Below are 16,078 nucleotides of genomic sequence, written 5' to 3'. Positions count from 1 at the left end.
CTTCAAAAAAACATAAATATAAAATTAAACACGAAAAAAAACAGGTATCTACGAAATGATGACAGTGATTGGCTGTATTATGGTTATGTGTTACAATAAAGTACCATCTATCTCACACTACTGGTCACAAAACGAATCATTTTCGAATTCCCTCATAAAAAAGCTATTTCAAGAGATCACTGTTGATTTCTGCTATCTAAGTCCTACTATTGATGTCCTCTTAAAGCTTTTTAATAAAATTTATCAATCGGGTGACATACCCAACGAATGGTTGACCTCAACATTCATTTGTCTCCCAAAAAAGAAAAATGCTAGAGAATGCACTGACCACCGTACCATAAGCCTGATGTCTCACACACTTAAATTATTTTTAAAGATCATTCATAAACGCATTTACAAAACACTTGATATGGATATTGAAGAAACTCAATTTGGATTCCGTAATGGCGTAGGTACCCGTGAAGCTCTATTTGCATTCAACGTACTAATCCAGAGATGCTTGGATGTGAACCAAGATATGTACGTCTGTTTCATAGACTACAACAAAGCTTTCGACAAAGTCCGCCACAAAGAGCTAATGGACATCCTCAAAGCAAAAAAAATACAACGCAATGACCTTCGAATTATAACAAATCTATATTATAAACAGCAGGCACACGTACGCATTAATGAACACACATCAGAAGAGTTCGAAGTTAAAAGAGGAGTGCGACAGGGGTGTGTATTGTCACCACTACTATTCACTGTTATCATAATAACAGACAACCTCCGAGACCTCCAAAAGCTAATGAACAAGATAGTTGAGTATGGAGAGGGATATGGATTATCAATAAACACCAAGAAAACCAAATTTATGAGGATATCAAAAACCCAAAATAATGGTGAAAGCCTGACAATTAACGGTAGTGCTTTAGAACAAGTTGAAAACTACCACTATCTTGGCACAATAATTAGTCACACAAACGATTACTCCAAAGAAATCAAAGTTCGAATAAAGAAAGCACGTACAAACTTCAATAAAATGAGAAAGGTACTTTGTGCAAGAGAACTAAAATTGGACTTAAGAGTTAGGCTGGCAGGGTGCTATATTTTCTCGACTCTGCTTTATGGGATAGAAGCATGGACACTTAACGCGTCGACTGCTAAAAAGTTGGAAGCATTTGAAATGTGGGTGTATAGAAGAATCCTGAAGATATCATGGACCGAGCATGTAACAAACAACGAAGTCATGAGAAGAATCAACAAAAGAATGGAAGTATTGGAAACCATCAAGACACAAAAGCTGCAATACCTGGGGCATGTTATGCGTAATGAGAGATACAACCTACTTCAATTGATTATACAAGGGAAAATCCAGGGCAAGAGAAGTGTAGGAAGAAGAAAAATCTCATGGTTGCGTAACTTGAGGGAATGGTACGGATGCACATCAATTGAACTATTCAGAGCAGCAGCATCTAAGATCAGAATAGCCATGATGATTGCCAACCTCCGTCGCGGAGATGGCACGTGAAGAAGAAGAAGTCCTACTATAATAATCCTGAAAGAAATGGTAATATGTATATCAAAAACATACTACACCGATGAAGTGGTGTCTTGTTTGAAACAAACTTTTGTAAAGGCGAAGACTGAGAGTTCTCATCAGTCCATCGACAAATCAATGACTAAATTCAGAGGAAGATCGGCCCTGAAGTAGTATCTTGCTATGAAGCCAGTAAAAAGAGGTATAAAAATGTGGCAACGAAGTGATTCTTTCGAAGGATATAAAATATATAGGTACGATTTTAATATTTACTCGGGAAAAGAATCCACACCAACTACTGGAACTTTAGGAGAACGAGTTGTTAAAACTCTAGCCAACACCATACGGTCACCAGATGTGTGTCTATGCTTTGATAGATTTTTCAATTCGTTCAACCTACTAAACATCCCAAATTTTCCATGGTTAGGAACCTATATAGCCAATCGGGTAAACGTAGTCAGATTTGAAAATAACAAAATGGTGTGATATCGAGTTCTTAGTTTCATCCGAAGGAATTTTAGCGACTTAATGGAAAGATACGAAAGAAGTGATGCTGATGTCCAATTATCACAGTACAACTTTTGGAATTGTCAACAGAAAGCTGAAAACTGAAGAAAAAGCTGAGTTGTCCAGAAGCAATTATTTTTCACAATAATTTTAAGGGAGGAGTAGATCTCGCCAATCAAAACGTTAGCGTATATGATATGGACCGAAAATCTGCGAAATAGTGGAGAAAAATTATGTACGCTATTGTAAATTCTTGGATTATTTACAAAGATTTACATAAAAGAAGTGTACAAGATTTTCAGTTTTGAATTTTTTGGTGCCACTAACAGAACAGCTAATTGAATTAGAAAAGTAGAAATCAAATGTAAAAAGACAAATAAGTTGCGGTTCTGGAAGAACATCTAAACGACAGAAACAGGTGATTAACGTTGAAGATCATTTGCCACAACAAATATCTACTAGGAGAAGGTACTTTAGATATTCACAGAATAAATCAGAAACTCGAACTACGACTATTTGAACAGGGTGCAATGTGGCTCTATGTAAAAATTGTTTTTTATTTTGAATATAAGTTTGTTTCTTTACTGATGGGATTTATTTATCCCACCATTCAATACCAATGGGATGTACATGTCCCATGTCCTTTCTAAGGATACCCAACAATGTAAAAAAAATCAATCGCTTTGTTAGGTCTCTAGGTATCAACGAATATCATTAAAGTCATTTTAAAGAGTTTTATTTAGCTACATTAAAATCACTAATGAAAGGGTTAAAAGCACGTTTAACACATATTCACATTTTTACAAAATATAAAAATAGATTTGTCTGTATTTTCGTGCAATTTTCTTATATAAATAATTGTAATATTATTATTAATAAATCGCTTGATTTGATTAGTCACGATAAAGATGTGTTCGTTCGTTTGTTGATTGTTTTATATCTGGTACTTATTAATTTGGTAGAAGTTTCTGTGTTGTTAGCCGAGTTTAATATATAGGTGCCGAAGTTAGGCAACACGGATGACGGGGGTTAGACAGGTCATGTGAAGGTTGCCGAAGCTCGGGCATGGATGTATGTTTTAGGGTTGAGAATAAACTGATGTTTGTGTGAAGTAACAATTATTATTTGTAACCCCTCTTCGATAACACGACAGTTTCCCCACCGGATAACAAAAATACTTCAACGTGTGAGATTAGAACAAGATATCCGCACAATCACTGTCTAATTTGTTATAAAACACCTGTGGCTACGAACTGGCTGAAGGTCATGTGAACTTTTTTTTGTTTGTAATTTGACTGTTTATCTGTTCTTAATATTAAAATTATTGGTGGCAAAGACTATTTATTGATCACTGGTAATTATTCTGAAATCACATGTGATACGAAATACAAGAGGTAAGTTTGCTTCTATTTGAGTTCCTTTAACCACTTAGTAGACTACCCGTAATTTTCGTTATCCGTGGCAACCGTGCCAATCGATCCCACGTATAATATTAGATAAAAATGTAGCAGATAACAGAAACAGAAAAAAGTACTTGGAACGACAGAAAAAAGAGCCTTCATCTCATTTGCTGAGAAAACATCAAGAGACAGAATATCCAACATGAGATCTCTGTAAAATAGAAGATACTGTATTGATAAAAAAAAAGGGATTTTAAACTCACAGGCATCAGATCACCAGGAAGACCCTTTAAAAGATGACAAAAAAGTTTGAAAAATTAGTAGCAGTACAGGTTTCATGTATGCTGATCGGTAGCAGTGCAGAAGTTAATGGTAACAGTATTTGTAAGTACCCATAAATTATCATTGCATCGGCAGAAGCTTAAGCTAGGAGGATTTAGTATCCAAAAGGAGATAGGAGTTTTCGTTAGGACGAGAGATCGAGATTCATTTTTGAGAGCAGATCCAAGAAAGGAATTTAGCTAGAGATTTGGCAAAAGAGTATCCGGGTCAATTTAAGAATTAAAAGAATTGGAAGTTAATCGGTTTATGAAAATTTGAAAACAATATTACAGAGATTTAAAGTTTTGAAACAGAACAGTAAATGTTTACTGTTTTAATGGGAATAAGCCACAATTGAAGTTTAAAATAAGTTTATTGACGTTTCAATTTCCACTTCGGAAATCATTATCAGAATACAATCTAAATATCGTATTTTGATAACGATTTCTGAAGTGGAAATTGAAACGTCAATAAACTTATTTTAAACTTCAATTGTAGCTTATTCCCATTAAAATAGTAATCACTTTAAGATGCCAAAATCACATTCTAATATAATATGTTAGATTGCCTATTTTGCCACAAGTACAATTGGCAGCATTTGACAAGCCGATTCCAAGCATGTAAGATGGCGTAAGAGCATGATTTGCTCTCAGCCGATTAATGGTCTTTATAAAAAGTCGATTAGATTCTGTGTAAAACCATCTTCTTGAGCGTATTCTAGGATTACAATGATCGAATTTTAAGCAAGTCTTACATTTTCTGTAACGTAAATACCAATTATTTTTAAGTTTTTGTATAGTACAGTGTCAATATCTGTCGCTGGAATTACATTCTTTACTTTTTTTAGTTTACTTTTTCTCCGAGCAAATACGCTGATTTAATCAAATTGTCAATGATTTCATTTTCATTTCATTTATAGTTGTTTGTTTTTGTAAATTATGTATAACTTACCATATAATATATACGAGTATGTTGGATTGAAGAGATAGTTTTCTATAATTATTTTGAAAAAATAGAAAAACCAGTTTTAGTAACGAAATTTGTATTAAATGTTGCTTCATATCGCAAATATTTACTTTTACCATTGTATTTTTTCCCCATAAAAATTATTTCGAGGTCAAAGTTTTACTTGTTATGTCAAGATTTTTTAATATTTTTAAATGTATATTTACAATCTACTCATAAACAGTACATTGATTAATCAATAAATGTGATGACAATATTGACTTGATTTGGGTACCATCCAGCGACAAATCTCCATTTTCACCTATGTAACCAGGTCTTCTGGCCAAGTCTTCTTCAGTCTTCGTTCCTCCATTGGTGGCTGATATAATTCACTGATAATTTAATGTGGTTCGTTGAATTAAGAATTTTGGCCTTTTTGGCGTGAAGTGATATGACATCTTTTACGGTTAGTGCTCCATTGTGGGTTGTTGCATTGCTCACATACCAAGGGGCGTTAGCTATCGTTTTTTATCGACGCAGTGTTTTTAATTGAAAGGTCTGCAAAATTTTTGTGTTTGAAGGCTTGCTACGGCCCCAGAGTTCTACGCCGTAAGTCCATATTGGTTTTAGTACGACTTTGAAAAGTCGTACTAAAATGACTAAGTCGAATGATTTTGTCCTCCGATGACGTTGTGATTTTCTGCCAAGTAACCAATTCATTTGTTTTAATATTTCACAACGTCTCTAGCAGGAATGGGGACATTGTTTAGACTAACTTGAGAATAAGTATGTCTTCTTGTTGTAAATGGAATTTGGGCTGATTGTTCGTTATTGACTTTAATTTTCCATTTTGTCAACCAATTCTCTAATGAATGCAAGTAATTTTGCAGCTTTTCAAATGCTATGTCTGGGTCTTTGTTTGAAACTAAAACGGTTGTATCATAGGCACAAGTCGCCACTGCGACGTCGTCTGTAATAGGTATGTCAGCAGTAAAGATTAGGTACAGGAAGGGACCTTCCCTGAGGAACTCCGCATTGGATCGAGAAATACTGAGGCATACATAGTTTTTTCTTCCAAACTTTTCCTGATTTTATTTACTATTCTATTACACTGTTGGATTGTTGATTATTTTTGACGAAAACCAAACTGATGTTCGGGTATTATGTTCTCGAGTGGTACAGTTTCGCCTAGTTATGTCAAGTTGTGTACTATTATGTTGCTGTTATAAATGAGTTTAGAAACAACTACTATTTTAATGGGAATAAGCCACAATTGAAGTTTCAAATAAGTTTATTGACGTTTCAATTTCCACTTCGGAAATCGTTCTCAAAATACAAACAATAATAAATCAATTTATTAATATTTGTGTTTCGAAAACGATTTCCGAATTGGAAATTGAAATGTCAATAAACTTATCTTAAACTTCAATTGTGACTTATTTTCATTAAAATAGTAATTGCTTTAACATGTCACGAAAATAGCTTCAGAACAATAATGAGTTTAGAAAAATGAGAAATACACAATGTTTGCTTTTCAATTTAATCAAGAATTGCGTCACCAGCCTCGCTTCCAATTGTTTTGACCTTATTACTATTTTTACCGGATTTTTTTTTAATAAATTAATATCTCCTTTAACCAATCGTCTAAATTTCCCATCCACATAATATTATTTAAAAGAAGAGATCGTCATTTTCTTAAGAAATCAATTGTTTGGTTTTTGTGGTTTTGGAAATTTCTTATATGATGAACATCTTTTATTGCAATTCAGTGAAATATAATCATATTCAGTGGAATATTTAGTGAAATTTTAACTTTGCAACTTTGTGAAAAGTTATAATCATCAACCCGTAGTCAAATGGCTTTGACTTAAGTTTTTTTTTAGCAAGCTAATAAGTTCAAGGATCATCACCGTCAAATCTTTTAGTACACATAACCTGGGGATTGGGAACTCGTTGAAGGTCATGTAAACTTGTTTGTTTTGTAATTTGATTGTTTTATCAGTTTTTAATATAAATTATCTGAGGTAAATAGACGATCATTGTGAAATATTTTGAAATCAAAAGTGATAATATCAAAAGGTAAGTCTTTTCTACCAATAAAACCAATTTATAGGTTAATGACGATCTTAAAAATTTTAGAGGAAGTACTTACCTAAATAAAGCATTTAAGTAATTTTTACAATTGTCCCAACAATATGATTATTTTAAGTAGGTACATTTATTGGTTATATTATTTTACACTATTATTACAATTGACACTCCGAATATAACAAATAACTAGAAATCAATTAACGATATTAAGATTCTTTTAGTATAAATCGGTATACCTACTCCAGGCTTCTATAGTTCCATAGTTTTATAGAAAGAAAACAAACACAGAATTCCGTTTCCTGTACAAAATTGGGTTTTTTTTAGTGCAGACGCTGCGATATTTTCGAATTTATAATTACTATTAAAAAGAATAATATTTGAAACATTGCCTAAAATTATGTTTTTTAACACATAAAAAAACTTCAAAATGGCTTATTTTAAAAGTTGTAAAATTAAGTTGTTCCAAAAACTTCACGCAAAATCGTGAAGTCTTGTAGACATCAACTTACAACTTTGATATTTGGTCCAAAGTTTGGTCTTGTAGTGTCTAACAAATCCTCAACATTTTTTGACATTAATCAGAAAATATTAAAGATACGGTAATTCTATATGTACCATATGAAAGTTAAAAGTTATACTATTTAGGTACATAAAATTGTAAAGAATCATGTTTTTAATGCAAGATCGTAAATTTACAGTCATTTTTAACTTCTAACTATTTTGAATACTTTTTAAACTGTTACTCGTAGATATAATCATTTTTTATTTTAGAAAAGCTGACAACGTTACATAAATTAAGTTGTTCTACGAGTATATAGGTAGAGCAAAGGTTAGTGTTTTTTAATTCACAGCTAATTTGTTTATAACAATTAAGAAACGAACTAAACGTCATTTTAAATAATATACAAATTTTTAGTTTTCATACACCAATATGAATTTTTAAAAATAAGTCTCATATTAAGAGTAATCGGGTAGTAAGAGCAAATCTTAGAGAGTTATAAATGAAAAAACAACTTTAAACTATTATACAATTTTGGGTTGAGTTTATCGAAAGTACAAGCTGATTATAGCTGCAAATGCAAACATGGAACAAAAATTTTGGTTTAGCAGTGTTTCCATGTTTTTATAATGTATATGCTGTAGCTTCAAATATAAAGAGATAAAGCTTTAGAAAAGTTTATTTTGATTATATTATGTTATGAATTCTGCAATTTTTGATTTATATAAAACAAAAAGAGTAACTATTTGTTTCTTTGGAGATTAATTGCAGTTAATAATAAGAATTTTTTTGGCAATTGCCCTTTGATAGAGTAGGGGATAGATTTGGCAACCGTCAGAGCAGCAGTTGATAGATTGCAACAGATATTTGCAATTAATCTCGAAAGAGACAAATATTTACTCGTTATTGATTGATATAAATTCAAAATTACAGAATCCATAAAATAGTACAATCAAAATGTACTTTTTAAAAGCTTTCTCTGTTTATATTTGAAGCATACAACATACGCATTTTAAAAACATCCCAACACTGCCAAACCTAAATCTTTTATTTCATGGTTGACATTTGCGGCCATATTCAGCTTGTACTTTCGATAAACTCAACCCAATTTTGTATATATCCAGATCAATGCACATGCCCCAACTAATTACAAACCAAAGGTAACAGAACAGTTCTTCGAAGACCTAGAGCAGTGCCTATAGAAGATAGACCAGAAATTACATTAAGATTGTATTAGGTTACATAAGCGCAAGAATAGGAAGAGAGTGAGTTTTCATGCCCACGATAGGAAAGCATAGCCTACACATCAGTAGCGATAATGGATTACGACTAATAAACTTAGCAGCAGCACTTAATATGACAGTCGCTAGCACATATTTTGAAACATATACAATGTAACCTGGACCTCTCCTGATGAAAGAGCAACGAGTCAGATTGATCACATCTTAATAGATTCATGGCATGGAACAAGCGTAATAAACTGCAGAAGTTATAGAGGCGCCAGCATAGACTCAGATCATTACCTACTGATCTCAATATTAAGAGCTAGAATTTCAAACACCAATAAAGAAAATAAAATGGATAGAAAAAACTGGAATGTGCAAAAGTTTAGAGATCCGACAATTGCAGATCGGTACTCGGAAAACATCACCAACATACTAAGGAATCAAAATGTAAATGAAGAACACCACCATAACACCACCATTGGTTCAATATAATAATAAATCAGTGCAGAATCCTTGCCTATGCTGATAATATTAATATTGTTGGGAAAACGAAAAACACTGTACGAAAGGCGTATGTAGCATTAAAAGAATCAGCTAAAAAATAGGTTTAATAATAAATACCAACAAAACAAAGTATATGAAAATAAGCACGCAGCCACAAATCCTACGACGACTTGTTGTAGAAAACGACGTCATCGAAGCAGTGAACGAATTTGTATACATAGGAGCGCTCCTTAACTCTAAAAACAATACTATCGCAGAATTTGCACGGCCAATAGTTGCTATTTAGGGCTCAATCTCCTCCTTAAATCCACAATTATATCGAAAAATCCAAAAAAGATTGTAAAAAACAATAATACGACCAGTCCTAAAATATGGGTCAGAAACCTGGACTCTAACAAAAAGTATAGAATATACCAGGAACCTGATATCGTAAAACATATTAAGAGAGGATGTCTGAGATGGATAGGGCATGTAATGCGGATGGAACAAAATGGCCCAGCTAGAAAAACGCTTCTTAATAGATCCATTGGTCAGAGAAGAAGAGGTCCAGAACAAGGTTCCTTGATAACATCGATAAAGACATGAGAAATATGGGAATACGGGCTTAGCGGAAGAAGGCGATGGATAGGGACGACTGGAGAGAAATTATTGAGAAGGCTAGGATCCATGCAGGATTATAAAGCCAGAATGATGATGATGATGATATTTTCAGATCTTATTATTGGATTCTGATTTTTACATATTTTGCTTGTTAGTTCTTCAGCAGTTTTCTAATCGAAGAACAAATACTTTATCCGTACCCAAAATAAGGTTGTAATAGTTGTCAAACTATACCTATTCCCGCGTTAAAAGATGTAGCTTGGTCTATAATAAAAAATCAGGAGAAATGTTTCTGAATAGTAGTTTGTTTTAATTTTTTTTCCTACCTTATCAATATGTGGTTTGACCTAATGAATTTAAAGGGAATTAGCCGCGTTCCGATTTTTACTTCGGAAATCGAAAGGTCAAAATAAATTAAACTTCATCAATAATATTATCGTAGGATAAGTTTTTTTTAATTTTTGAAAAATTTCCAGCTTTTAGAATATAAAAAAATAATTTTTTCAAAAGAAATAGCCAAAATGTTATTCTAAATGTTTATAAGCAAAAAATTGCAATTTTTTGGCAATTAAGTTTTACAGTGTTGGAAGTCGTTTTTTCTAACTTTATTTTTTTAATTACTTTGATAAAATATATATCTCTCTCTATCTCTCTCTTTCTTGCTTCCCGTAGAATCATTGTAAGTTCCTTTTTTTATTTATGTTATTGCAAAAAAATTGTTATGAATAACTTTTAAACTATATAATTGATGAATCACTCTGAAATTTTAACCACATTTTTCATATTACAAGACCAAACTTTCCATACAATATCAAAGTTGTAGGTTTATTTTTACGGTAGTTATTAACATTTATTAAAAATTAAGGATTCTTAGGTTTTTTATAGTTTTCTAGGAAACAAATTAGTAAATCAACATTGATAAATCGCTATTTTAAAAATTTAAAGGCGTTTTATCCATTCAAAATGTTTTACGTTTTACTGGTAGACGAAAGTTCTTAAAATGATACATTTTTGATCTTAAATTATGACCAAATAATTTAACAAGTCCACTGAACCCACTGCATGAAATATAGAAGTTTGGGTTAATAATAATAATCTCCCGTTTTATACCGCTGCGCGGCTTTGGGAGAATAGCAGGGTATTCTGCTATATCTAGGGCCTACGGTATACAAGGAAGGTAACAGTTCAGTAGTTTGAGTTATTGAGATCTATAAAACTCAAAAAAATTGTCAGATATCTGGCTGGGTCAATCACGGGAATAGCTTATTTCTAATGGATAGCTGGACTAAATACCAGCTTCTGCAGAATAACGTGCATGAAAAAATTTAGGGAAGCGTGGCGTTAAAGGGAAATGAATTTCAGGGTCTGGCAATCTGAGATAATGAATTAATTTCTCGTCTAACCATCTTTTTAGAGCAACAATGAAGAGAGTTTAAATAATCATGATGATTTCCAACCTCTGATAGAAGGCGACACTTTAAGAAAAAGAATATTGTTGTTAATTGGTATTTTTTATTTTAGATTGTACATTTTTAGAGGCGAAATGTTGCAAATAGTCTTAATATTCGCAGCAGTAGTTCTCTTCTACTATTTTGCGATTAAGCCTATGAGCTACTGGAAAGACAGAGGAGTAGTACAGTCAAATCCAGTATGGTTTTTTGGAGATCAATGGAAACAAATATTCAGACTAGAAAATATATATGAGTTTTTCGAGAGAGGCTACCAATTGACAGATGGAAGGTAACACAATAAGTAAAATTAATAGATATATGTATTGAGATATATTTATATTTAACCCAACGATCTTTGATTTTGTAAACACATTTCTGTTGTAGATATGCTGGAATGTATCAATTTATTGTACCAACTTTATTAATTAAGGACCCAGCACTTCTGAAGCAAGTGGCCGTAAAAGATTTTGATCATTTTGTGAATCACAGACCGTTAATTCCAGAAGGAGCTGATCCCTTGTGGTCTAAAAATCTCTTTGCTCTCACAGGTAGGTTCCAAAATAGTTTTTTAAAGATTAGAATCTCTTTTAAAGGCTCTAGTATTAAAATACAACCATGCATATATGTTTTACTGTATGTATATGTGTATATATGTTATGGATTTTTATTTCAGATCAAAAATGGAGAGACATGAGACCTGTCCTAAGTCCATCTTTCACAAGCAGTAAAATGAAGATGATGTACCAGCTCATGGCCGATTGCGCCCAAAATTTGGTAGAACACTTCTCAAAAATAAACGAAGACATCGTAGAGGTTGCATTCAAGGACGTATCTACTCGTTTTGCCAATGATATTATCGCCACGACTGCTTTTGGACTACATACAGATTCTTTGAAGAATAAAGACAATGAATTCTATTTAATGGGCAAAGAAATTACAGATTTTACTACTGTTGGTATGATTTCGAGAATTTTAGGGTTCTTGCTTATGCCGAAGATACTTAAGGTTAGAATTTTATGTTTTTAATAAACACCAATAAGATGCTTAAGAACATTACAATCTGATCAAACAATATGATCTAGAAGCAACTTTTTTCTAGCCTAAATTATTATTAAACACTAAAAACTATTACTACAAGGGCAAACTCACTAGTTTCCTTTAAATTATGTTAATTCACTGCACAAATATTAACCAGTACCATCATTTGCAGTTTATTTTGCTTTTCACTTAACTAACTCGACGGGTTTCTTCCTCTTGAGTCTTCTAACCAGATTCGTATTGTCAAGGAGTTGGATAGCCTTAATATTAACATGTTGAAGAAGTCGTTCGTGACTCTTGGCAAATTTTCTAATGGTCTTGTTAACACTATCCTTTTATAGGTCCCTTTGGTACGGTCCCTGTTGTTATAGTACCAAAGAGCATTGCAAGTGCTCCTTAGCACTTGGTTTTGAATCGCTAGATGATATCTAAATTACTCTAACTAGCACAACCCCATAGCTGGATGACATAAGTCCATGTAGGTTTTAGAATTTTCCCATTTTCCGTTATGTATGTGCAAAGGTGTTTAAATTTTTCTATTGGGCCTAGTTTTTCTCAAAGCAATTCAATGTCCCCAATCTTCCTATTCCACTCAACCACATATACTCCGTTTTTGCTGATCTTAAGTCCTCTCTCTTCAATAGCCATGCTCCACCTCTGCACCTTCTCCTCTTACAATTCTTTGCTCTCATCCACCAACACGATATCATCTGCAAAAAGCATTGTCCAAGGAGCCTCCTTCCTTAAGTAAAAAAGGTAATGACTCAGTGAAGAACCTTGAAGCAAACCAACCGTGACTGAAGAACTTTCAGTTAATCCGACACAAATCCTTACTTTGGTGTATGCTCCCCCATATATATTCCTCACGAGCCTTACGTACTTCTCAGCAATCCATTTCTCTCCTATATTTCTTCATAGCTTTTGTCTTGGAACTGTGTCCTTGTCGACTTCTTCTCTCCACTTAATCTCGATTTACGATCTTCCGTCTTCCCTGCAGTGTTTAGTTTAATACTTTTTTTTTGCGATTCTGCTCTCATCCATTCTTTGTACGTTTCCGTACCTTCTTAATTGGTTGATTCTAATGTCCTGTGTTATGGTATGTTTATCGCCCACGATTTCTTGAATTCTCTCGTTTTTTTTACTCTGTTTAATCTTAATTTACTGGTGGCTCTCCTCCAATAATCCATTTCTGTTGCTTCCAAAGCTTTTATGACTATCTCCTTCAGTAGCCATACTTCGGTTTCATATGTAACAGTGCTTTTGACAATGCTATTATAGATTTTGTGTTTATTTTATTTTGAAATTGGTTTATCCCATAATTGTTTAATTTCCGAATAACTTGTCTTCTCTGGTTATTTCTGTATTTAATGTCTTCTTCCAAATTGCCATCATTGGTTATGTGTACGCCTAGATATTTATACATTTTACAGTGATTTATTTGTTGGTGCTGCTCTTCCAAAATTAGATTTGTTTTTCTCCTCCTACACACATGTTTTTTGTTTTTTTTTTATATTCTAAGCCTCATTTCTGATATTTCTTTGTCTTGTTAGTTTTCGTGTCATATATTCTAGATCTTCGTAGTCCTGAGCCAAGACTCATTATTCTCATTTCCTTTACACGTTTTCAGCGCTTGCTCCAAGTAGATCTTAAACAAAGTCGGGGATAGACAGCATCCTTGTTTGAGTCTTTTGTCCATTACAAACCCTTTGGATATCTCTTGCGGCTACAGTACGCTTTACTTCCCTATTTGCTACCGTCTGTAATAATAAAGTAATTTTTTTCAGTTTTTCGACGTTAAACTGTTCAATGGTCCATCACGAAACTTTTTCATTAATCTTATAGACAAAACTTTAAAAACAAGAGAAGAACAGCATATTGTACGACCCGATATGATCCATTTGTTACTAGAAGCTAAAAAAGGAAACCATCACAAAGATGATCATAATGTTCTGGATACAGGATTTGCTACTGTTAAAGAAGAACTTTTGGGTATGTATGACAAAAGAGAGACAAAAAAATACAAATTATTTTTCTACAACTTCCAATTTGTTCCAGGAAAACCGCCTGCAGTTGTAAATGAAATAACTAACGAAGACATTACAGCACAAGCACTTATCTTTTTCTTCGCTGGTTTCGATTCAGTATCCAGTTTGATGTCGTTTATGTCCTACGAACTGGCTGTAAATCCAGACATCCAGACCAGACTAAGAGAAGAAATTGATGAAGGTTTCCAAGAGTGTAATGGGAAATTAAACTACGAGACAGTTATGAAGATGAAATATTTGGATATGGTTACTTCTGGTAATTTTCTTATATATTACTCTATTTATTAGTATTATTTTTTTATTTAAAAAGTCACTAGGACCAGAATGGCAATAGACGTGAGCTGAGCGTAAATCAGAATTCATTTGGGGCTTAAATTACAGGGTTGACACGGTTCTTACAAATATTGTCTGATTCTTTTAAAATGTTTACATAAATCATTGTTTATAATTTAATTATTTAAAACTTATGTTAAATATGTTTTTAAGAATATTCGGTTACTATCAATTCTTTATTTTATAAAAATAATCTAAGCAAGGTGTTTAGACCAGTTTTTAATTTCGATATACATTGGATACTTTACTTTTCGATTTTACGATTTATTTTTTACGATTTGTTTTCTTCAGCTGGTCGAAAAGGTTGTAATAGAAACAAAACTCCTTTCACATCCCAAAAAAATGATGATAACATCTTTTTGGCCGATTTTTCGTTTCTGAGCCGAAGCCATGTTCACACCACTCTTCCACCACATCCTCTTGTATTGATTCAGTATTATGGTGATAGACCCAACTTTCATCCATACCGATGAATCGATGAACAAAATCTACTTTATCCTTTCCAAAATGCTGTAAATGTTGCTGAGAAAGTCGCATTCGAATATGTTTTTGTTAATTTATGGGCGAATGCGGCACTCATTTTAAACACAGCTTTCTAAAACCCAAAACTTCAGTCAAAATATTGCTTACACTACCCAATGAGATGCATTCGTTCAAAAATTTCCTTTTCTCTTAAACTTTTCAAAAATACAAATTAAATCACAGCACGATTTTTGATTTTTTCAATTTAAAAAAATACGGTGCCACGTCGATACTAAAAGGCATCTAAACAAATAATGAATTGACAGATTAAAATGAAACTTCACATATTATGTTTATATGCAGAGTGTACCAAAATAACAAAAAAAAATTAAGCTTCTAGCAACGCCCTCTCTATCGAACCGCAAAACTTGTTGAACATTCTATTACATATGTTGGATTTTTTAAACGATACATTTTATTGTTACAGAATCTTTAAGAAAATGGCCCAATTTCGCAGGAGTAGACAGAGTTTGCAACAAGGAATACGTAATAGAACCGGAAAATCCAAACGAAACTCGCCTAGTAATAGAAAAAGGTACAATATTAGTATTTCCTATAATGTCGATTCAACGTGACCCCAAATACTACCCGAATCCAGATAAATTCGACCCTGAAAGATTCAGTGACGAAAACAAAGAAACCATCGACCCCTACACATTTCTGCCTTTCGGCTTAGGGCCCAGGAATTGTATAGGTTCCAGGTTTGCTATGCTTGAAACTAAAGCATTGTTCGCTTATTTATTACACAACTTTGAAATAGTTCCAACGAAAAATTCAACTATACCGGTTGTGTTGTCCAAGAAAAATTTCAACCTTGCTGCTGAAGACGGGATGATATTAGGACTTAAAAAAATTAAAAAATGATAGAATTTTGCTTTTTGATTTAATAATATTTTTGTGACACAGGTTCTATTAGGGAACAGTTTTACTTATTTTTTATATTTAATAAATACATTTTTATAAAAAAAATTCATACATTTTATTATTTATTCCTCCAGGCAGAATTTCTCCTTTGCATCGTATTATGTAATTATTTCAGGCAGTTTCAGTTAGTCTCTCTTTGTATGAAATCAAAAT

General features: G+C 32.8%; 1 protein-coding gene across 3 annotated transcripts; it reads left to right on the top strand.

Moving 5' to 3' along the window:
- The first annotated feature begins 3,104 nt into the window (after positions 1-3,104).
- LOC140443045 (cytochrome P450 9e2-like) lies at positions 3,105-15,970 on the top strand. Of its 3 annotated transcripts, none has more exons than XM_072534097.1 (7): positions 3,105-3,420; positions 11,134-11,352; positions 11,448-11,611; positions 11,737-12,068; positions 13,886-14,090; positions 14,157-14,402; positions 15,429-15,970. In XM_072534097.1, the coding sequence occupies exons 2-7, from the start codon at positions 11,156-11,158 to the stop codon at positions 15,863-15,865; spliced, it is 1,581 nt and encodes a 526-aa protein (XP_072390198.1). In that variant the 5' UTR covers positions 3,105-3,420; positions 11,134-11,155; the 3' UTR covers positions 15,866-15,970. The 3 variants fall into 3 exon arrangements, with proteins under 3 accessions (XP_072390198.1, XP_072390206.1, XP_072390190.1); XM_072534105.1 differs by lacking the exon at positions 3,105-3,420 and adding an exon at positions 3,790-3,810; XM_072534089.1 differs by lacking the exon at positions 3,105-3,420 and adding an exon at positions 6,343-6,771.
- The last annotated feature ends 108 nt before the right edge of the window (positions 15,971-16,078 follow it).

The sequence above is a fragment of the Diabrotica undecimpunctata genome, chromosome 1 (genome assembly GCF_040954645.1).
Source record: "Diabrotica undecimpunctata isolate CICGRU chromosome 1, icDiaUnde3, whole genome shotgun sequence".
NCBI classification, from domain to species: Eukaryota; Metazoa; Arthropoda; class Insecta; order Coleoptera; family Chrysomelidae; genus Diabrotica; species Diabrotica undecimpunctata.
Note: the sequence above shows the minus strand (reverse complement) of the source record. Positions and strands in the feature narration are given on the sequence as shown.

Coding starts and splice junctions, on each gene's coding strand:
- LOC140443045 (XM_072534097.1), top strand. CDS start 11,156: ATGTTGCAAATAGTCTTAATATTCGCAGCAGTAGTTCTCTTCTACTAT. Junction 11,353..11,447: donor TACCAATTGACAGATGGAAG/GTAACACAATAA, acceptor TTTCTGTTGTAG/ATATGCTGGAATGTATCAAT. Junction 14,091..14,156: donor TGTTAAAGAAGAACTTTTGG/GTATGTATGACA, acceptor AATTTGTTCCAG/GAAAACCGCCTGCAGTTGTA.